The sequence below is a fragment of the Passer montanus genome, unplaced genomic scaffold, assembly GCF_014805655.1.
Source record: "Passer montanus isolate IOZ18808 unplaced genomic scaffold, ASM1480565v1 scaffold13, whole genome shotgun sequence".
NCBI lineage: Eukaryota > Metazoa > Chordata > Aves > Passeriformes > Passeridae > Passer > Passer montanus.
The window spans coordinates 2,965,393-2,990,259 of NW_024359832.1; the positions used below are offsets into that span (position 1 = coordinate 2,965,393).

Below are 24,867 nucleotides of genomic sequence, written 5' to 3' on the forward strand. Positions count from 1 at the left end.
TCTTTTGTCTTCTTTACACCCACCCTTCAGATATTGAAATACCTTAGTAAGACTTCCCACAGCACCTTGTCTTCTCCAGGCCGAACAGCTGTAAGCCTTTCCTCATAGGAGAGATGTTCCCATCCCTTCATTGTCTTCATGGCTCTTTACTGGACCTTCTCCAGAATACCACAGTGTCTCTGGTACTGGGAAGCCCAGAACTGCACACAGTACTCAGGTGTGGCCTCATCAGTGCTGTGTAGGAGGGAATAGTGATCCTTCAGCCTGCTGGCAATACTTTGTCAGAATCAGGCAGGAACCACTCACCTTCTTCACAGCAAGGACTTGTTGCTGGCTCGTCTCTGACCTGGTGTCCACCAGGACCCCCAGTCCCTTTTCTGCCAAGCTGCTTTCCAGCTGGGGGCTCTCAGCAGATACTGGTGCAGGGGGCTGTTCCTCCCCAGCTGCAGGACTTTGCACTCCTCCTGGATGAAGCTCATGTAGTTCCTGTCAGACCATTTCCCAAGCATGCTGAGATCCCTCTGGAAGGCAGTATGATCTGGCTTATCACTTCCAGCTGTCATATCAGCAAGCTTGCTGAGGAGACCCTGTGCCCCATCACCCAGGTCAGTAATGAAGCTGTTGAACAGGACTGGACCCAGCTCTGACCCTGGGGGTAGAGCACTAGTTACAGTAATAGTCTGCAGTTAGACTTTGCTCTGCAGACCACCATTCTCTGGGCCATAGTTTTCAGTTTTTACCCATCTGCTCATCCAGTCCATGCACCAACAGCTTTTCTATCCTGTGGGTCAAAAGGCTGGACCAAGATGAGTGGGGGTAACAATTATGCTTCTGTAAAATTTTGTCTTGAGACATTTCTGCTCAAATTCACTTATTGTTGAAAACTTTTGTATTACAGTACTGTTTTACACCAACACACTGCATTTGAACCATAACCTTTTTGCAACATGTACCTGTTCCCAACAGTTTTAAATACTGATTTGCTCCACTATTAGAAACCAGGGGGACAAGATCCCACACACAAATTCCCTGCTAATACTTGCTGTAGGCTGCCTGCTGATGTATGTTCAGATATGAAAATTTCTGAAGTATGAATCACAGAAAAATCTGAAGTCAGTCTCTGAAACCAACACAAATACTGTTTATTTCTGGGATGCCATTTTACAACAACACCAAGAAAAGACCTAAAAAAATCAACTGGATTAACTCATGTTAGGTGGCATAATAGTATTTTCATCATATTGTGAGTCACAGGAGTTTAGCACACCTTATTTATGTAATATCTAAGTAACTAAGACATAAAGCATTCACAGTTACAGGTTAACTGCTGTTCCTGCCACAGCAGGAACACAGCAGGTGCTATTTTGACACACATACACATGCACACACACACAGCGGGAGAGTGGGTAAGGATTTAAAAGTAAAAGCAAACAAAAAAAAGCTGAATTTTGGTCTCAATTACAGAAAACAAACCATTCAGTTTGTGGATGGATTCTATATACTTTTACAACAATATGAAAAGACAAAATATAAGGCCTAGAAAGAGGTATGTTAGCAGCTATAAATAGAACCAGGACACAAGCTAACCTTTAAAGCTGCCTATATAAATTCCAAGAGTATCAAACAATTTGTGAGACTTGTGATTGAGGTTCAAGAGAAATCTGGGAAAACCTTAAACACAACTGAAGTCCATTTCTTGTCCTTCAAAATAGTAACTTGGGAACATTAACAAAGTAGCAATAAGCTGTAACTAATTTTGACTGTGTGAGCATATTTCTGATGAAATAAAACATGTTTGTGGTAAAATGGGAGAAGCCTCTACAGAATTAGAAATGGCTACACAAAGATAAACCAAGCAGTTATTGGAGCTTATAGACAACCTTAAAGAGGTTTTAATTGAAAACTCAAGTACATAAATATTTTCAGTAATTTCTATGTTCTTCAGCTTGCTTTCCTTGGAAAAGATAAAAAGTGAAGAAATAACAGTAATAGAGACTTATATTAATACTTTAAATACTTAATATCACTTTTCTTCAGAAGGAAATTTAATTCATGGACTGTTTTGGTTACTAATATTAATAGAATCATTTAGGTTGAAAAGATTCTTAAGATTACTGAGTTCCAAAGGTTTGTCATCGATCAAAGAACATCAACTCCTGCAGTCTCTGAACACCGTTTTCCTTTCACTGTCTCTCAAATTTATATCTCCCAAATACCAAAAATTAACTGCAGATTGATGATCAAGTTTCTGCTAAAAGTTCAGTAACAGTACACCAGTAACATTAGCACAAGACCCAGAACACTTTTTCAGGAATGACCTCTCAGTGTCTTGTCCCAGAAAACAGCATGTTTTGTACATTACTCTTCATAAGGGTTGGGATGGGAGCCCACAATCAAACAAAAAAAAGTCTACATCAGCTAGATTATCAGCATAATAAACAAAAAAAGCAAATGCCACACTTGTACTAAATACAAGATTAACTGAGTATGTTAGTTAAGTTTCCACAACTATTAAAAGTTTCTCCAATATACAGGAGTAGGCAATGTTAGGATCTTCTGCTTATCAGCATATTTAGCAAAACCAACAGGATGGATAGCACAGGGAAGCTCATCAAACCACACAGGTTCATTTTAGTCCATTTGTTCAATATAAATGTCAGTAAAGCTGTCTCTACTAGCTTTAATTGAATCTGTGGTTTATTTTATGAAGATGCATGTTTATAAACCTGCTGATGGCTACAGATTCATACTGTTTCAAATGGAAGAAAAAATTTGCAGCATCTGATTCATTTCCGAACACATTCTTCCTTTCCATCACTCCCAATTACTTTTACCCAAATTAAAAAACCAAGTTTGTTTGCTTACACAGCTGAAATACTGAGTTTTTTTTTTCCCCTATTTATTTGCTTTTAAGTAATTTTTTTTATTCTGATAAACATTTGCAAAACTGCCAACACCTGGCTGAACCGACTTCTGTCAATCCTGTTATATGAAAGCTATACCTGTAACAGTAGATTAATAGATTAAAAGTGTCTTTGGCTCTTGCTTCCATTATTGGAAGCTCAGTTACAAAACCTTTTATACAAAATTGTATTTGTTGCAGGATTCACACCAATTTGTGCTGAACAGTTTCCTAGAGTCAACAGCTAGCTTAATGCTTGAAGAACAATTACGCCTATTTTCACTTAAAATCTTGGCAATCACAATTGGGCCTAATGTTAAAAGTTATATTGCTTCTAAGTTCATTCTCTGAAGAACTAAACCAACAGCTCCACTGGTTTCACTATGCTAATGCTATTGTAATATACACATTTACATCAGAAGCCTTAATAAAAGGTGTGTTTTCTTAAGAGCTTATTGTAAACATTAAATACCACACTCCACTCAATTTCTTGTGCAAACTGGCATCAAAAATGGAATTAAGGTTATGTGCATTAGTAGATGAGAAAGCACTGACTGTGTATGTTTTACCACTACTAACTTTAAAAACCACTATTTAGTATTATGGAAATCCAAATGTAACTATTTCACAGGAAAGGTAGTATTTTCTTCTTAGCATCATGAAATTCTAGGTTTCCTATATGCATGTATATTGTATATTTATGTATATACAAATATACACAAACAGACACACAGTTTTTGTCTTTGGCAGCTGAGCTTGAAAAACAAAAGCCAAGAACAACAACAAATAGATCTGAACACAACTGACCACCTGTACCACAACAATTACAACCTCCTGGCCCAGGGCAGCAAACTATTGTGCTTTTGCTAAACTAGACTTAATCCTGAAAGGAATCAAGTCAATGGCAGTTGTTCTTCACTTGATGGCAAGGACAGAACCTTCAACACAGAAGAGAATTTCACTTTCAACTTAAAATGCTTTTCTGATCTTCCCCTGGATGGCATTCTAGGGAAATAACAAAACTGCCAGTGCCTTGTAAAATATTTCTACAGAAAAGTAATGTTATTTGTTGTTCCAAGACACCCACTGGCCCTTTGATATTAAATGCTCCATGAATCAATAACATTTTAATAAATCCTTAGGGATAGAAGTTTAATAGCACCTGATACTTTAAGGAACTATTTATAAATATCAACACTAACATTAATAAAGAAGAGTAAGGCAAAGACAACTTGACAAAATTACAGAACTTAAACATTATTCCATTCACTCATTTTTTCCCCAAATAATCACTAGAACCATCCCATACAGATAGAGATGAGTGAAACAGGCAGTGGTCCCTACTAAAAAGTACTGTCACTTAATGCTGGTGTCTTACATGCCCATTGCCTGCAATGGACATTCTGCTAGGAAACTTTAATCCCCAACAGGAAAGGAAAAGTAATATTTTGATATTCAACATTGTATTTTTTCTGATATCATATTTTCAAGTACTTAGAAACACGAAGCTGGAGGTCCTTGGAAAGACTAGTGTTACAAACAAAATAATCCCCAAAACCTTTATTATGCCTGTGCTAGGGGTGAGCATACTTCATTCCCCAAACCACTTATTTCAGCTAGAACTTTCAATGTCATTGGGTCACTAGATCACAACATAGACCAAACACTCTTGGTACACCAAAAATTAAAAGGAGTATGCCAAAGGCAATTTACAAAAGTCTAAAACCCATTTTTAAAAGGTACTTTAATTTGTTCTTTTGTACCTGTAACGACTACTGCAGTTTTAACATTAAAAAGTCAGTACTTTTTTCTTCAAATGGAAATCATCTATGGCATGTACAACTATTACAGTGTTTAAATATTTATATGTATATATTTTTTAAGACACCAATGTTTCATTCCTATAAAGCATTAAGTCAGGTTTGGCAAAATCTGGTGAAGGAAATCACAGCATGTCTTCTCAGAAATTGGCATCTCAAATAGTAACATTGAAACCGTAAATAGTTCTTCACATAACTATGGCCAGAAAGACTGAAATGCTACATTTGAGACCAAAAGAAAAACAAAATAACTGAAGTTTCAACAGACATGTAAGTGATGATTAGAAATATGCCACGAAATTATTTTTACAATACATTTCTGCAGAAATAATTCCTAGGTGAAGCCTTTTTTTATACACATATACAAAATTTAGACAGCAATATACACATAATCACAGTGAAGACTCTGGCAAGTTCACCAATTTGAAGTGTAAATACAAAATGCAAAGCAGCCTTCAAAGAGAACAATGCTAAACAGCAAGCATAGCTAGCTTGTTAAATAGCAAACATCAAAAGTTCCTTGCCAAAGGGATGCAGTGCAAGAAAAGCAGCATGCACTTTGATACAGATAGCAGTTTATGGCTAATGGTTGACATAACTGTGGTAACAGTGACTCTTGAGTGGCTGTGCATAGTTAAACTCCTATGTCATCTGTTTTCCTTTATACCATTCCACAAACTCATCCAACAACACTGGCCCTGTGGAGAGATAAATAACTGTATTTTACCAAATATTGTAAAAGAACACTGACTGATTAAGTTCAGAGACATAAATTATTTCAGAACATCAACATATGGTAGTACTTACAGGCTCCATCTTCATCATAGTTACTGAGGTCAAGGTTAATTGTTCTGCTGAATTCAAGAACGTTACACCATTGGTCCTTATTGATAACTTTGTATTTTGATTGCTGCTTGAGGCAAGAAACAGAAATTACTGAAATGTATTTTCAACTGTCTCAAACTCAGATTTTCTAACAGAAAATTTAAACTTTTTGGTGCCTTATTATTTTAATCTGTATGCCATCTTAAACTAAAAAGGATTAAACCACCAAGTATCGAAACTAGTGTTGAATTATGCTTCTGATTAAGACATCTTTTAGAGGGCAAACATACAGCAATAAAATAAAGTCCAAAAGCAAATAAATAACATTCTAGTTTGTTCTGCATTACACAAATCTTAACAGCATATGGAGGAAAAAGGAAGAAAGGAAAGATAAGCAGCTGCATGTGCTGCTTTGGTGGTTACAGTTTCCTAAATCAGAACACAGCATTCTTAGCTGTTCATTCTACCTTGAGTTAAAAGCATCAGAGAAGACAGATTAAAAACCCCCATAATTCTGTTTCCAATTCCATACCTCTAGAAACTGATGAAACACTGGAAAAAGGGACCATGCTTTTCCTAAAAGAAGGCCCAACATACACTTGGCAGTATTGATATCTAGGCTGCGCTGGTCCTTTTCCTGCATGAAAAGGTCAGAAAGGAAAACAGAGCATGAATTCCAGATTTTTCACTTCCCTCACAGCTCACCCATGGACAAACTAAATTATCATGTAAATAGTATAGAGCAGTATCTAACAGTGTTTTTTAATAAAACACAACTTGCCAGTAAAATTTCCTTCCTTATAGGTAATGGCTTGTTATATGGAGATGCTGCTTTTTATAGATGTTCCCAATAAAAACATCACTGTTATGGCAGATGAGGCATAAGGTCATTTCTGACTTCAGACCTCCCTAGCAAGCAATGGCCACCACATTCCCAGCCATGCTGGCACTTATCCCCTGCACAGCCACACCTCTCAGAAGAGCAGTGCTGTCCCCACTTCCCACCCTATCATTACAACTACGTGACTGCCAATAGACACTCAGTGCTGACACCTTCCCTACTCGAGAGTGAGCCAAGGGAGGATCTTTGTTCTGTTATTCTGATTACGTGAAATTCAGATTAAATTATCAAATGAGCAGACAGAACACAGGACACACTAGCACATTGAGACTCTCCTCTGGACTGTACAGTTTTAGATCAATGTAACAACAGTATATTTAAGCTTGAGGGCTGATTTTGTTTTGTTCCTGCTAAGTAAGAGCAGCAGCATCTGTACCCAGTAGGTTTGTTAATCAGTGGCAAATATTAAGTAACATAAATTCTGCACATCTCAAAGTAACATTCCATTTTGTTAAGCAGTTTATTCATCTACATTCATTATCATAAAAATATACCAATTTTGCTGAGAGATGAGATGTAAACCCCCACATTTTTATGCCTTGGTTTTGACACTGTGCTACAAATTCACAAGTTAATGAAATCACAAAAAATAAATTTCCATATTAGCTAATGTAGACCTTGTTCTGTGTATGCATTTATGACAGCAGACTGCAAAGCCTAAATTAAGAAAATACAAGGTATCACAGAGTCATGGAATGGATAAGGGACCACAGTGGGTCATCAGGTCCAGCCCCCCTGCTCAAGAGGGGTCACCCTAGAGCACACAGCACAGGATTGCACCCAAGTGGTTCTTGACTATCTCCTGAGAGAGAGACTCCACAATCTCTGTGTGGTCACCTGTACAGCAAAGCTCTCCTTCATATTCAGGTGCAACTTTCTGCTCACAGCCTCATGTCCTATTGCTTGGCAGCACTGAGAAAAGCCTAGATCCATTCTCTGCCACCCTCCCTGCAGACACTGATAGACACTGGTAAGCTTCTATCTTTAAACCAACCTCATTGCCCTCCACCAGACTTCCTGCAGGATCTCCATGTCTCTCCTTCCCTGAGGAGCCCAGAGCTGGGCACAGCACCCCTGATGTGGCCTCACCAGGGCTGAGCAGAGGGGCAGGGTCACCTTCCTCAACCTCCTGGCACTGTCCTTCCTAATGCACCCCAGGACACCACTGGCTTTCCTGGCCACCAGAGCACACTGCTGACTCAAGGACAGCCTGTTGTCCACCAGGACATATCCCACACAGGGATATTCTGGATGCAGGGACTGTCTAACAGATCATGACAGCTTGCAAGACAGCTAGCTGCCCATGACAAAGGGAATTGTGCCCTGTGTTTCACCTGCAAAATGCACTTGTATGTATTACAGGATATGCATCTTTATTTAAAAAAAAACAAGCTCAAATCCTAACTGAATTGTCTTCTATCACATAGGAAGGAATTGACAGAGCAAGATCCCAGTTCTCAGTCAACAACTGAGAACTAGTCACAAGGTTACATTCATTTCATACTAAACACTCCTCAGTTCTAAAATTGTATAGACAGAATTTAATGCAGATATGTTTTGAAAGTAAAGTGGGGAGACCACAAATTCTGAAAATATGAGAAATTGTTTTGTATTCTGGGCACTAAATCCAAGAGGGATTTAGAGAAATAAAGTAAATTCCATGATGAACAAAGCTTTTCAATTAGTAATAAAGATGAAAAAGAAACCTGCAAAGGCATTTTTGTACTAGTATGATACAAATCTTTCACTTATTTCCAACCTCAAAAAGTTCTAAAAACTAATTCTCCTTCCAAAGCCCATCTACACTTCTGTCACAAATACCTTTAAAACAGAAATAATGCTGCTGTCAGAATACATTTTATTTTACCTACTGTTCATACTCTGAATTCTTCCCACACACTCAAGTGTTAATGAAATCGGGTTCCATTGCCTTTACTTTGGCCACACTGGTTTTTCATGCCTTATATTGTTACATTTCTACATTCTCCCTCTCAGACTACTGATCAGAACAAATTGTTCAGATAAGCCCTTTCTACCCACCTCCAAGTGCCTAATGGCACATCTGCCATGACAGATGATGCAATTGCATTCTTAGCATACATTCCAGACACTTACATTCCTTGGATACAGTTGAAGGACTTTATTTAACAAACTTTATTTTATCTGAGTATTTGTCTTACACCAATGACAGACAGTCTTCCTGACTTTTTTTTTCCCTTAATATTTCACATTAAAGATCAATTTAAGCCATGCAATAGATGCATCTGTATGTTCTCAAACTTGGCAATAACAAGGGCAAACATGGACTGAGGAATGTTATTTGTGCTTAATATCAACATATGGTGTTATAAATTATTTCCTCAAATCTATGCTGATTTAAATCATGCATGCCACATGAAACCCTGATGACACATTTTTATTCACAAACTAACTTCAAATGCCAAATCAACAGACTCTTTAAAAACATTTTCTCTTAAAACTTAGGAAGTTTAGACAAGTGGCTTTTTGCCATAGAGCACTCCCCTGAAAGAATTATCCTTAGGACAGAAAGTATACAATCTCCTGAATGTGAAACCATCAGCTTTTTTCTATCAATCATTTCAGTGATCCTGAAAAAAGTTACGCCCAGTTTAAGCTGACATCTGTAAATATACCTGGCCTTTGTTCTTCTCTATTCTTAATGGATGCCATAGACTTTGCCCATGTCTGCAGTATGGAAAGTTCAATAATCCTATTAGCCAAATATTCCCCAGTTTATACATCATTGACTTCCAAGTTCTTTAATCTGCAGGGGCTTTCAGTCACAAATGAAGTCACAGCACCTGTGTCTCAAGGTTTCAATTTTTTTTGAGACCACTGTTTGTCATACCAGTTTGGTACCTCTTGATAAGTGTACCTTTGGTACACTGCCCACCTTTGAAGTATCTGCACTTGCTTTTCACAGGCCATCAGCTGGCACAGGTTTGCCCTCTAGCCCAAATATTTCATCAGTATCTTGAACTTCTTAGGCAATGCGTTTGCATTTTACATTCAGCAAAACTAGCAGAATAAAGCTTCATGCAGCAAAGGAGGAATTAAGAGGTCAATATAGCTTTTCTTTTCCTCACATACTAACTAATCCCATGCATTTTTTTCTATTTAACTGCAAGTTTCCTGGTTTAAAAGTGAACTACCATAAATCTGAATGCTGAGATTCAGAAAGCACTGAAGTACTGAAAATCTGAGTTGCTAATGGGAGACTATCAGAACTCCTATCAGTTCAATTTATTCTTATTTGTTCTGATTTTCTCGTGCTACTTTTTTGGTGTAAGTATTCTTAGTACTTTTAGTTTTCTTGCACTGAAATCTGAGGTTGAGTTTTACCTTTTTATGTTAAATCTTCTGTACACCCCACCACATTAGCAAAATAGATGTCCAAATTCTATTTCAAAGTGTTATTTCAGAAAATAAAGTTCTCTTATTACTCCTTCCAAGTATGAATAATCTTATGTATATTGGTTCCATTACAGGTAAAGTCTCATCGAAGCATGTTTTATAGCAGGAAGACTAATATCAGAGTATTCCTTAATAAATACTGAAAACATCATTAAAGCCATTCCAACAATCTTCCTAATCAGAATACATATCCAGCTTTTATCAAGTTACCCATTTTTACCAGCTATTGAAATGTGTGAAGTGTCTTCCTGTTTTAAACAAGTTTATGTTCACAAAATTCAGAGTAAGAAAAACCACAGTAAATTATAAATTAAATTATAAATTATGGGGAACTCTGTGATAAATCTCCAATATACAACAGAATGGGGCCTAAATCATTTCCCTGAAGTCATAAAATAGCTTGATGTCACTAAACTACTAAGCATTACACATCCTATATACTTTTCCAGTTTTGACATCTTGCATACACTGTTTTAGATCACAAATTGTTCCATTTGTTCAAAGCAATCTTGAGTGGTACCTTCAGAGAAACAAACTTAGACATACACAGTCTTTCAATTATTATTTATGACAGCAAAGTTTGTCATTTCAAATGCACAGTACTTACCCGTGCGAAGTCAAAGGCATATCTATAAATAAGTTTAAAATTGGTAGGCTCATTTAATAAAGATCTCAAGTAATCCAGAGAATTTCTCAGTTTTTCTGTAGTATCACACCTACAAAACAAGCACCAAGTGAGTTTAGAGTCTGCATTCTTATTGAGATGTCTGATGTTCTCCCCATTAACATGTTCAAAACACACCACTCTGTACAGACACATTTTTGAGTATGTCTGCATAAAATGCTTTATTAAACCCATACTGTGAAACAAATTCAGATGAAGTAGCAAAGCCTTACGCTGGGACTCACTGGCTATGTAAAAAATTCACTCTCTCAAAGATAAAACTAAGAGCTTGTCCATGCATGGCAAACAAACATCAAATCAAAGCAGTGACAAATACTTCTAAAGTCTTGCTGCAACTACAGAACTTCCTACACAGTTTTAGTAATTCTCTTCTGTAAGTCAAAACAGTTCCTCCTTTCTCCAACACCCTATGAAACATGACTATTCGTGACTATTTATTTGTTAATTTTGCCATACAATTAAGCTCTTAACTAGAGAAAAAAACCTCTTAGAAAGAACAGAGTTACAGAAAGGGTTTGTATTATTTAGTGTTTTAAATCACTCTAACAACATACCAATATCTAAAATATATGTGCAATCCAACAACAAAGATTGTTGGTGTCCCTGGGGACAAAAAGAGCATCAAACCTCATGACATTTCTCTTTTATTGAGACTGCAGATCTTCTAATCCAACTGTATTTAAATGTGCAGTATCAGGTTTCAAGTTGTCTCTAAGTGACCATATTATCATAAATCAGGCCAAAAATCTGTGACTTCTACTCCATGGCAGAGTTCTTTGCTTTAGGTGTTGCGAGTCAAAACACTGAAGTGTGTTTTTTTCTGAAAAGCTGTGTTTACTATAACAAACATATAAGAATTTTCAAGGCACTTACTGTAGTGATGTCATTCCTTTTAACCATTCTTGTAACGTAAAGTAACCCATGTTTTGAGCATCCAACTTCCATGCTAACACAAGCATAACTACCTGTTTTAAAGAGAAAAAAATTGAGACTGAGAATTTAACAAAAAGATCCATGTGCTTTATAACTAACCACTGTTTAGTAGGATACAAATGCTTTTACCTGTATAAGTGGAAAGTTCAGAACTTTGCTACACCATGTTAGAAGTTAAAAAACTCCCTAAGTGACAAACCTGTACACAATCCAAATGAAGAGAAGGTAGCAGTACAAATATATAGAGTGAACATCTACCCAAGTTATCAGTCATCTCACAAGCAATACAATGGGGAGAAGACGAGTTGGTGTAAAAACTGCAGAAAAGGTTTCCCAAAGTAACTACAAAATTTCAGTATCAGTTTAACAAGCTACACAAAATCAATTATTTGAAAGCTAATCATGATCCCACAATTCAAGCAGATAAGTAAATCTAGATGAACTAACATTAATACACATCAAAACACAGGCTGATATACTTCAGTTTTGCCCAAAGAGAAACAGGCTTTTTCACATCTCACATAGAAGACCAAAAGTACTAAAAAGTATCTAGATAATAATAATATTATAGTATTGCTTTATCTTATTTATCAACTTAAGAAACCACTTTTGACAAATATGTGAAAGAAAACCCTGCAGGATAACTGACCCTGACAATCTGAAGAAAAAAAAAAAATCAAGTAATTTAAATTTGCAACTCAGCCATTAACTAGCTAAGGTTAGTACAACTCTATACAGCTTATAATGAGAAATCAGAATACCTGCTTATGCCTCCAAATGTCTGCATAAATCACAACATTTATTATTATCCTAAACTCTGAAATTAGCAAATTACATCTGATTTTCCAGTACATCTTTCAAAGCCACAATTCTAATTTACTTATATGAAGCTCCATGAATTCTGCAAATGACAGGACTTACAAATGCATTTAAAGAACAAAAATTAGGCAGTAGGAAAAAGCCTGTAAAATGCACGATTTTTTTTAGATTGTATTTATTTATATATATAACTATACACACCTCACATACAGAATAAGTATCTGTAAATGTATTTATATTCCTTATTTGTTTTTTGAAATGGTATAATGGTAGTGCCACTACTCCCCATAATATTTGAAATCTCTTTCTGTCCTAGAAAACCCAAAGGAAACACTACTTGCTTGTTAGTTGATATATTAAATTTTGAATGTCGTCTCATTGTTTCAGAGAAGACAATCATCAGCTTTTTCTTTTTTAAGATCTCTCTTTTTCTGGAGAGTCTGAAGGTTGGTGGTCTTAAAGTGAAAGAAGGGGTGGCAGTGAAGACAAATTGAGGTTTTACAGGGTGACAGTCTGGGATTTAAAGTAATGGCAAGTTGCTCCCAAATGTCTTTCAAAACCTCCCTGGTTTATATTTCTTGAATTTTTTTAAGCTCTCAAGAATTTTTTAATTCTTGGTGGAAAAGCAAGAACTGTAAGACTAGCTCATGTACACCACAACAGATGAGGCATTTTTAAAATGGATTCCAAACTTACATTTTCTGGTTCAACTCCAATGTCTTCACAAAATTTCTCCATACCTTCTGGCCCTACAATGTCATCCGTGCCTGCAAACAAAATGTATTTTACTCATCTCTAAAAATTAAAATAGCCTGTCTTTTACAGCACAAAAGAAGTGCAATCACATAGTGCAACCTTGCTTTCATACAGTTTGTTTGTTTTGGCATGAAATAAATATTCCCACACTTACTATCAGACTTGGATTCACTTAAATCTTTATCTCACCTTTGAAAACAGAGAAACTGTAAAACAACTTTTCATCCCTGCCAATCTTTCTATTCATTTACTGAGATAACCTTGGAAGTGCAAATTAGTAAGATTTTTTTTCATAACACACTTAAGACTAACAGAACACCCACATAATATTACCCAATTAAATGAGTGGACAATGGCTAGTGAAACTCATTCCCTGGCTGGAAGCTCTACTTTATCACAAGATCAAATGACATAAAAACATGATGTACAGCTATACAGGATACAAGGCATTATCATTCCCAGAACCTCATTCCTCATTGTCTCATACACTATCTTTATATAATGTTATCCTGCTTATTCATATTGCTACACCATGGTCACACATCATCTAACAGTAAATGCAACAGGAAGGAAATAATTAATTACAGTTATTTATTTGTCTACTTAACGGGAAAAAAAAAGATTCAAAATACAAATGCAATTAAAATGCACCACTAATAAAACATGCTCTTAAATCAAGATATTTGTAACTTCTATAACACTCCTGAAAAAACTTCACAGACATTAAGAACTGTACTGTGCAATTATACACTTTAAGTATTTGAACTATTTTGTTAGAATTATTTGACTCATGTTTAAAAGGGCTCATTTGAAAAAATACATGCTGAAATGACTACTTTCCTCCAATATAAAGATCACATGTGCAAGAAAAACAGGATTTATAGAGGGAAGATCAATCTGTATTTTATTATTAGGTGATTTATTCTAGAAATAACAAGGTTTAATTATATCCTTTCCTATCTTCTCATAACAGCCTCTCAGTTCTCATAGCATACACAACAGCCTTTAAGAAGACTCATTCTGTAATGCAAAAACACACCAAGGGAGGGAAAAAACCCCAAATGCTGTGTCAACTGTCTGCATACATAAAGAAGACTTTTGAAGCAAGAACACAAGAGATTATTCCTTGAAAATTCAATTTTTAGAATGTTACTCAATACTGTAAACAGAATCGTACTCTCTCCACTTTTCTGTGTTTTATCTTGGTGTGTGCATCCAGTGGAAACCCCAAAGTTCTTTCACAAACAGCCTTCCTTTCATCCTTTCTTTCCATGAAAGTCTTGACAAAAATGAGTCATGCCTGTTGCTAGAGTAAAAAAATAAATCAAGCTGGTCAGAAAGACAGACAATCTAACAGGTTAGATTTGGCTTGAATTTGTCTGAATCTCCTCTCACAGACTGCCACACACAAGTGAGATCTCTAAGTATTTAATTTCATTTATATAATTTTATTAGGAGAAAAAAAATGTTTTATTACAGCAAGTTAAGTCACTCTTCATTATGTTTAAAAAGTAGACAAAACAGAACAAGTTAGACATGTTATTCAAGACATCACCAGAAAACTGCAAGATTACACAAAATATCTATTTAATTTCTTTTTGGTCTTCACAGTCATGAGATCATTTTTCCCCCATATGCCAAATTTTTCCTTTCAGAAAACATTTGCAGGAAAACAAATACAACAACCAACTTCACTAATAAAGGAACATCTTCTGTGACCACAGACCATAATTAACATTCCTAGAAGTAATGCCTGAAGAAAGTTCTCATACACAAGGGCAAGAATAAATAATACAGGCTACCTTCACTATACCTTGTGATGGAAAACTATTTGATAAAACTAGTATGGGATATTTGAATTCATTCACTTCTTTGTTTGAAACCCTAAGCACCAGATTCAGCAGCAACAAAACTAGTTAGTGTCACTACCTCCCTCACCCTTTGGGTTCTTTTAATTAAAGACACACCACTTCTGAGGCTACTTCTGTACTATGCAGCACTAACATGACAGATGACAGAGGGGTAACAACATTTTCAACAGAGAAGTACAGCTTTAACTGTAGGTTTGAATAGTAACATATACATGTTCCAAAACATTTCAAATTACACACCTTCTGTATTTTTTTTATATGATATAGACAAAGACAAAACTGAACCTTGAACTCTTCAACCTCACATCACACAGGATAAAGGAAAGTTTTTCTACGACTTTTACAAGAAAATCTTTTCTGTTCCATCTTTTGAAAGCTCAGTTAATGCAATTTTCATATTCCAATATAAATTTAATTGTTATTGGTAGGAAATTTGCATTTCACACTTACCTGCATATTCATAGAACCATTCTAAGCATCTCTTACTTGAAAAGACTTCTTCTTCCTCTGCTTTTATTCTAGTTGAATCGTATTTTCTATACATACTTAGAAAAAATAAAGAGAAACAAGTAATTAATTCATCAACATTTTTTAAAAGCAATCTTTTAGTCAACAGCCACTTTTAGGAAAAACATTATTCCTTTCAGTTTACTCAACATTCTGTCCTCATATCCAGTCATTTGGAACACTGCTTAAGAATCAATGACACTAAATACTTGGTTTGCTCACTCTGTCATACTTCCAGCGATTCATAACCATTACCCATGTAAATGACCTGCCCCTAAAATTAATATAGCCTAGTTCAAATTCAACCCCAAACTGTTCAGTAAAAGTTCACAGTAAGCCTTGCCTTACACCACCAGTCACCACAGTCAACTGATGGGCTGCAATCCAGCTGTGGATCTATGGCCAGAGTAATTCCATGTCCCAGTCAACAAAGGTCCTACCTTAAGTGCACTTTGAATTATTAACTAAAAAAATCTGCAAACACTCTTTTTGCTGCCTCGAAAAGATTCTGCAAAAGGCATAAAGGCCAAAAGAGACAAGACCTACACTTATATTATAAGTAAGTTCATAAGGCGAAAGAATCACAGGAAAAAAAGGCTGAAAATAAGACCTACACTTATAAGTAAGTTCATAAGGCGAAAGAATCACAGGAAAAAAAGGTTGAAAATCCTCATGGAAAATACCTCAAGGAATGTCATTCATCAGGGAACAGAGAACCATCTGAAAAGCTGGCCCCTTCCCCCAGAGACTACCAGCAGAGTAATGCTCTTCTCCTTCAACAAGAAGTGTAAGGAATTTTAACGACACTAAGGAAACAAATCTAGTATCTGAAACACCTAAAACACAGAAAACATGACACAATGTGAAGGGTCCCTCCCCCAGTTAGAGCTTCTGAAACAGGCACAATATCATTTGTGCCTGCTAGAGTAAAGGGACTCAGCAGTCCAAGTAGTTATCCACTGCTGCATATGCATTCTCTGATCCATTTCCACCACTCTTCAGAGCTTGGGCTCATAAAGCTGAAAAGAGCAACAAACAAATGGTTTAGTCTAGAGGAGGTAGCCAAGAACAGCTCTGTGAGTGCTCCAAGCATGCAGAGTTTCCTCTCACAATGTCAAATCCTGATGGGGGAAGACAATGAAGCGGCTAACTGGTTCAAGGAGAATTTTGAAACCATTTGAATCAAGAAATTAATTTGGATCTGATTTCATCACTGTTTCGTCCTTCTAGAAAGACATGTAAAAGACACCGAGATTTATGAGCTTAGAAGACACTGATCCCACTATCCTCCACCTAGCTCAGCTATCAGCTCTGAGGAAGAGTAGCTAGCAGTAACAGCACACAGATCATTCTGACAGGAATTCAAAGAAATATTTCGTGTTTACTGTCATAGTTCCTTTAAAGCAGCTAACCTTTAGAAAAGTAATACTAGTCAGAACAAAATGATAAATTGCTAATTGGAAGACAAATACAAATGAGGCTCTTAAGAAATTTCTTATAAAAAATTGACACTGTACTGAATGAAACACACTGATCTACAACAAACTGGAACACTGCATAGAAATGTCAGCCATATGTGTTGAAAAATTGACACTGTACTGAAACACACTGATCTACAACAAACTGGAACACTGCATAGAAATGTCAGCCATATGTGTTCCAAACACATATTCATATACTCACAATTTTAAGTTTGGGGTTTTTCATTTTGAAAACACTTTTCCTATTTGAATTATCTATTTTGCATAAGCTTTACTGAAGCTGAAAAGGCTGACAGCATCACTCAGTGAGAGCTAATCCAGAAGGTATAAGTCTGAAGTGGAATAATTTTTTTTTAAATAGGTCTGATAACATTTTCATACTTGCAAAATGAACTGTGATTATGAAAGACCTAGCCTATAATTTTTAGGTTACTCTGAATTCAGAGCAATCAAGACAAAGAAAGGAGGCATTCTGCCACTTTGGCAAAAGTCTTAATTATTCAGTATCCCCTCCTTTGTCACAAACAAACGTGACAAACACCAAGTAGAATACCAAGTTGGAAACTGTAGCAGGAGCTAGTCAACGTCTTTATTCTATTCTCTTTATTCAAGAGGTCTGTAAGAGTACTGCTGGGATTGAGGACATGGCAAAGCTAACAAGGTTCACAAATAAAGGTATTTATCACACGACTCAATGCCTTTTCTTACAAGGGGATGATAACCAATTGTCTTGCCCTGCTTGTTCATGTAAATCATCAGCCTGTTAAGCTGCCAGAATGCAAACAGTGCATTTAAGGAGGAACTCTCAAGAAACAGACTTACTGACAGAGTTGTAAGTCATTCAGATATTTTAGGAAAAAAAGTTTCCTGCATCTACAAATAGCAGAGCTAAACACTGCACCTGAATAAGACATTGGTACCAGCAGTATGTATAATAGAAATGGTGAGCAAGAACAGAAGAAAATAGCCCTTTTTATACATTCTCTGCATCTGCACATAGCAGAAACATTTCGGACAACTGATATGAGATTGAAAGTCATTTGTGTTAAGGGCTAAGGTCACAGTTCAGGAACTGCAGGAAATAGCAATAATAATAAATTAAGTCCATGTGCCCAACATACGGCCAAGTAACTCCAATGAAAATGTTCTTCCCTCAACCTTATGATTGTTCCAAAAGCTCTCTACCTGACCACTGGAGTTTGATTTTTGAGAAACCAGAACTGATTACAGATATTCCAGCTTGTGCCAGTTCACAAGTTCAGAAAATAAAGTCAAAAGGGATATAATCTTGAAATATCCCACTCTCTGCTATAAGCTAATTAGCCAAGACCTGCATTAACAGTGCAGATGACACTGTATCATGTTTATAATGAAAACAGACTATGCACTGCCAGAATTAGAGATCTCATGTATAAAGACAAACCCTGTTCTTTCCCTGCTTACTCCAAACATTAAATACATTTCTCAACCCAGCCTAGCCAAGTCAACTATTTCTACTAGCAAGAGACTCCTAATTTCTGCAGTCCCTAGTGAACCAAGATGAGTGGGAGATGCAAAGAAGTAAGTAGACAAGTACCTGAGATTGCTCAGCCTAGGACAACCTGGTTCAATCTAGTGGTACAGAGTAAAGGTGTTTTCAAGGACTAAATCCACTGAATTATTATTAATATGGATTTGATTATCTCAAGAACCGTATTTACAGAGGAGAAAAACACAAACTTCCAGACACATCTGGCATCCATTTTATGTCTTGTAGTATTCCTCATCTCTGTGGAATTTCTCAGTATATACTCTGAAAGATGATGTGCCTTGTCTTTATTCTAATGACAGTATCTCTTGCTATGAAGAAAAATACACTGCCAGAGTGCACTGGGTAGATATCTGACTATTTTGGGAATATCAAACATCTAATGAACAGATCTCACAAAAGCAAGTCCTCAATGGCTCACAGCTTCATCAAGATGACCAGCACCAGTACTTGCAAGCAGATGCACAACCATTATGCCAACCAATTTCTGCTTTGTAATTTGCTTCTATATTCATGGTCTGGAAAAGGAAACTGCCAGTCACAGAAAAATGCCAGGAAAGTGTCAGTCACACACCAGATATGAAACAATACACTGCTCACACAAAAAAAAAAAAAAAAAAAAATGGAGGGTGAGAGGGGGCAAGGCAGGCACAGGGGGAAAGTAAAAGACTCAAAAAAATGCCTTCCATAAAGGAAGAGCAAATGAATATACCTGGCACCTTTGGAACTAGAATTTGCACGCTGTCAAAGAATGCTGGCACCAAAACAGGACTGCTAAAGGGCATCTTCTCCATCATCAGTTAGAAAGGTGCATGCACAGTTTTATCCCAGAGTGTCTGCTATACCCAGCACTACCAGACAATACCAAACTTAGAACCTTTGCTTTTAGAATTATCCTTCCATTTCTGACTCCTTACGTGATATCCATCAGGAACCGCAAGAAAAAAAAAGTTATTACCTACAGGCATAAAATTATGTATTTTCCTCTCAGATGAGACACACATATAGGTACAATAACTCAGAAAAATCTTCACTTGAAATGTAGCTTTTTTTTTTCTTTTTAGTTTAGTATGACACTGTGTCAGCTCAATGATAGCAACATGCAAGTAATTTCTAACAGGTTATTCTTTTTTATTATCTCTTTCTAACAGTCATTTTGTCAGCTAGAAAGAAGAAAGAATGTGGGACAGGGCAGGGCAAAAACAACGCGAGATAACCTGTCTAAATTTTGTAAAAGTGATTTCAGTTACTTAACCACATCAAAATGTAATCATTTTCTCAGAGATGCTTGCAGCTCCAGCGTGACCTAATAGCTGACTCATAACACCCATGTTCAAACTTATATATGAAATATTCATGTGAGCTAGGGAATTGTAATATATCAGCAAAAAAGGTAAGACAATGTAGTTTATAACTGGAAGTGCCATAGGCAAGCATCAAAAAAAACACAAAAAACCCCACAAACAAACAAACAAAAAACCCCCACAAAAAAAACCCAAAAAAATTAACAAAAAAAAAAAAAACACCACAAAAACAAACAAAAAAAATTAACCAAAAAAAAACCCACAACAAAACAAAAAACCACCCCCTGAGTGTCTAGGCATTTCATGCTTTGTGGGAACTTTAAACACATGGTCCACACCTTCTCCAAATTATTTTCTTCTCTTCCTAACTGATTTGGTAGGAAAAGAAAAGCATGAAAATTCCATCCAGCTATAATGGGGTGACTAGTCATGTGACTGTAAAAGTTGATGGTTGCTGCCAGCAAAAAGAACAACGTAAGGGCAATTCTCTTCAACCCAGGGCAGTCTGCAAAGCTGGGTTATCTGCTGCTCTGAGCAGGTTTCACCTGTACTGGAGTTGGTTAAAGCTCCAGCCACAGCCCCTCCCACTGCACCAACTCTGGGCACTGTAGCTCCAAAATACTCAAACCAAGATCAGTGAAAACATGGAGCTTAGGTCACACAGAACATTCTCTTCCTGGTAGAAGCTGGTAATAATCCATTGAGGAGTAAAAATAAAAAGGCAAAGGGAAAAAAAGCTTTGCTTTATTATGGTAAGTCAAAAGCCTCACATGGAGATCCACAGCCTGGTTATTTCAGATGGTCAGTGTTTACTGAATGAAGACATCAAGAAATTCACCAACAGAAGCTTTGTTTCTAAGCAAAAAGAACTTAGCCAAAATCTTTACCGATTTTTGTTTGAGTTTTGAACTAAGTAACTAATTGCTTCCAGATTAGGTTTTTTTCCAAAACATGCCCATTTTTGATTGAAGATGCCCTACACTACTTCCATTAATACTAATTAATTTAAAATTTTGTCTGAGAATTTTCATCAATGCAGCACATGGAAGTATTTGAATAAAGTCTTATCTATTCACTCACAATTATGATTCTATCATAATTGTGAGTGAATAGATAAGATTATTCTATCATAATTGTGAGTTTCATTAAAACTATTGCTAGAAATAGTAGAAAGAAGGGAGATGTTTTGCAATTTGCAAGACATGACAAAAACATGACTAACCTGACTTTCAAGTTTTATGAATGAATATACCTTATGTCTTCTCGTTTAAATACTTACAATCATTCCTAAATTGTTAAATGTTTGGAACTTTATGAGGCTTACTTAATGAGCAGTATGTGTAACAGCACACATGCTGACATGTCCAGTTTAACTGAGGTGTGCTGAAAAGCTGTAGAAAAAGGAAAAATTATACTTGTGTGTACCTGAAAACCCCTACTACAAGGAAAAGATCCACACACCTATGACAGCTGGGAACACAGATGGTCTGCAAACCAGTTAGTAAACAACAGCAGAACAAAAACCAAATCAACTCTCAACACTAAAAGTTTTGAAAACTTTGGAAGTTAGTACTTCTTATATTAATGACACTGTGTTTTCAAAAACTGCATTTTTCCACTACAGAGTATGGAGTTTAGTGTTCAATACAGAAAACCTATTTTTCATGTTAGTAGGCCCTTTTGTGGTTCCTAAACACATAAGGGTAAATTCATTGAAAACATTTATCTAATTGTTTGAAAACAAATTTCAGGGAAGTAAATAAATATTCATAGTTTTCATCCTCCTAAAGTGACAATACCCATTACTGCAAGGCTTTTGCCCTCAGTGTGATTCCAGAATAAGGAGCAGAATTACTTTTTAAATGAGACTGTCAAAACATACGGCATGATATTAAACAGCAAATTTTTCCCTATTTTGCTAGATACTTTGTAACAGATAAGCAACATAAAACAATTACCCACTGAGGACTATCATTTTACCTAGCAAGTATCTTTACATGAATCTTGCTTTACCTTTCTGAAGATGTTTAACATAGCAATGGAAGACCAATGCACAGAAAACGTAATTTTAACTCCAATTTGAGAATACTGTGTACTGTGACAGCTTTAAGTATAATAAAGTCAAGACTGTGATACTGACATGAAAATACAGACTAAGTTTTCAAGTTATTATGTTCGGGTTAGCACATGCTCAACTATTTACTTCCAACAGCTATTCTTTAAGGCAAGGTAACTCTTAGTGTTATCTACAAACACTGAGTTCTTTTTATTATACATCATCTGGTATAAAAATTCCCTCCCACTGAAACCCTGATTCATGCACGGCTCATGGTGATGCTGTGAACACCAATTAAGAGAATTCAAGTTCTTATTATGTAAGGGTGGAATAATGAACACAATTGGAGTCTTCTATACTCAGTTTATGCACTAGATCAGTATTTCCAAATAATTTCACAACCAGATTTGTTCCTATAAATGTTTTTCCTCAATGGCCTGTGCATTCCACTAGTATTTCTGAGATGAGGTTGTATTCCTATCAGCCTGAAATTAAGGGTGAAACACATGTTTAAGTTTATGACTTTAAGAGTCTTAAGAAACTATCTTCTCTTTCAGTATAGAGACCTGCTGAAACAAACTTTGTAGAAGAAGGCATATCTAAAAATATTCATATCAGATTTGAAGAGATTATAGGAATGAATAAAAAGTAGTGAAGACTGAAAATATCACTAAACAAAACACTCCATTACAGATTTAAAAAACCCACATTTTTTCTGATGGACAAACCAGAAAAAAATCATCAGCCTTCAGTCTCAGCTGCAGTAACACATTAATGATGACATCTCTTGAAAATCTTTGGACTACTACCCAATATTTTCACACTGAGAACAAACAGGAAACTTTGAATTACTGAATTTGTTAACATTGACCCTATAAGTATGCCACTGTAGCTGGGAAACACAAAAATTTATGTCATTCCATTAAGTATTTGAAGTGACAAATCACTCCTGTTAGGAAGCAGAGGCTCTTCTGGAGAGGACTGTGTAGCTCTCAGACACTGACTGCCTTTCTTCACTTAATACAGAATCCACACAGACTAATGTCCCATGCAGGCTTATCCTGACTTACTAGAATGCAGCTTCTAGGAAGTCTGTCTGTAAAACAGAAGCTCAGCACAGGGCCTAGGAGCCCCTTATTCTAGAAACTGGTATTCCACTATACTGTTTTTACTGTATATAGCATCCTCTGCACATAATGTAAGCAGAACTGGCTTTGCCAACTAGGTATGCTACAGCACACTGCTGTAGAGTTTCCTAATTTCAGACCAAATTCTGCTCAACTGAGATGCCTGATCCAAAAACTAAACTTGAGTTATGAACTCCACCTGACAAAACAAGCATGGAAGTAGGAAACTGCTTTTTGACTAACCTTTTCACAGAAGATTACAGGGGTAAAAATCCTTCCTTGAAAGAAAATACAGCTTCAAGACCAGGTTGAATGTGCAGCATATAATTTCATATTGTCAGTCATGCTGAAATAAAAAACTGTTTTCTTGGAGACCAAAACAAAAGAAACATTCTGGGACGCAGAGGAAGCTCAAAAACCTTTACAGGAAGTCAGTCAGATAAAAACTGGAACCACATCAGAGGATATTACCCCATGGCTCATGACTAGCAGATCTGGTTTCTCCTCCAATTCTAAAAGCAGGCTGAGATCTTCCTTTTAATAAAGACTTACATGGCAGCAAAATGAAGAATAGATCCATCAGTTATAAACTGAGAGGCAGACATTAAAAAATTCCTTCAAATTACATTAGCAACAAGCCCTTAAAAACCATTAATTATCTAGTATTCAGAGAGCAAAAAAATCAGGGTTTTATAATTTTCTTATGTAATTACACAAATCAGTATTTTTTACTTACAGGCAAGTTACTTTTTAGGGGGCTATTTTCTATCATCAGTGTCTTGGCTATAGTAGGTAGAGTTCAGTTTTATGAACCTCTCTATATTCTAGGAAGGGTCTTGTATTGCTTCCACATTGTATGTCTATCTTTGAATAAACTGTAATGCCCTCTATCAACTATTTAGCTTTTATATTTCATTATTTGTGAAAAGCAACAAAAATATTAAAAACATTAACTGCTTTTTTGTTCTAGTTAGTGTTACAAAGCAATGAAAGAAAGAGTTGAAATCTCTTTCTTCTGCATCAACAGATCATTTAATAAATTCCAGTGCAGTTACAGTTGTGCAACCCTATTAAACACAATGGAGTTATAGGGGCATGACCAGAGGCTTAATTTGGCTACCAGTATTTTTCTTACTCATGCTAGAGTATAAAAAGGAGAGAACCCAGCCTGATTTCAGGCTGACAGTTCAGAGAAAAATGCCTCTTTTAACTTCCCTAAAGGTACTTGCTATGGAAGCATGAGTTTTCTGAGACATAAGTAACACATAATAGAGCTCAAATTCTACTGATTGATGCAGTGCCAAGCAAACTTTCTAGTTGTATAAGCCACTTTTCAACATCAGAACAGTCCTGCATCTATCATGCAGGAGTGTGCTTAGTCCACAAAAACAGTGATTCTTGCACATGGAGAGCACATTCAATAGTTTCTGAATGACTCAACATACTACACATACTGAAAATCCAACACTTGCAGAGGTCTCAGCTATCCAATACCTCATGCCAAAAGAATACACTGTTCATGCACTCTCTTGAACCTATTTGGCTTCTGCTGTCCAGTGAGAAGCCCCTCAATAACTGCTGAACCTCTGGCTCTCACCTTACCTGGGCAATGTCCCCTTATATGTTCAGTGTCAAACCACAACATAACAGGGAAAGACTAGCAGGATTTTAAGAGCAGAGTGGACTATAATGATATTCACTTTTTTGACAGGCTAGAGATTGATAACAGCCAATCCAGACCTTATGCATGTATATGAGAAAATAGTACTGTGTCTTAGAGGCTGTTTTTGAACAAACAAGTACACATTTTGACAGTTGACAACTAGAGCAAGAAGTTCCCTACATGCTTCTTGTATGTCTAGAGAAAGGTAAGATGCAAACTGAACCTACATATATTTATCAATATCCCACAGTTCA

The 24,867-nt window shown here is 36.3% G+C and overlaps 1 protein-coding gene across 4 annotated transcripts in view; it reads right to left on the reverse strand.

Annotated features, from left to right (window-relative positions):
* Positions 1–1,121: 1,121 nt before the first annotated feature.
* Positions 1,122–24,867, reverse strand: part of DCUN1D4 (defective in cullin neddylation 1 domain containing 4) — a 41,978-nt gene continuing 18,232 nt past the window's right edge. For 2 of the 4 annotated variants that reach the window (XM_039698861.1, XM_039698858.1), the window contains 7 exons: positions 15,398–15,492; positions 13,017–13,087; positions 11,442–11,533; positions 10,491–10,599; positions 6,080–6,184; positions 5,530–5,632; positions 1,122–5,420 (listed from right to left, as the gene is read on the reverse strand). In XM_039698861.1, coding sequence (XP_039554795.1) covers positions 5,365–5,420; positions 5,530–5,632; positions 6,080–6,184; positions 10,491–10,599; positions 11,442–11,533; positions 13,017–13,087; positions 15,398–15,492 — 631 coding nt within the window. In that variant the 3' untranslated portion in view covers positions 1,122–5,364. Of the gene's footprint in view, positions 5,421–5,529; positions 5,636–6,079; positions 6,185–10,490; positions 10,600–11,441; positions 11,534–13,016; positions 13,088–15,397; positions 15,493–24,867 lie in introns of all 4 variants that reach the window. The other 2 variants (XM_039698859.1, XM_039698857.1) reach the window with 1 other exon arrangement.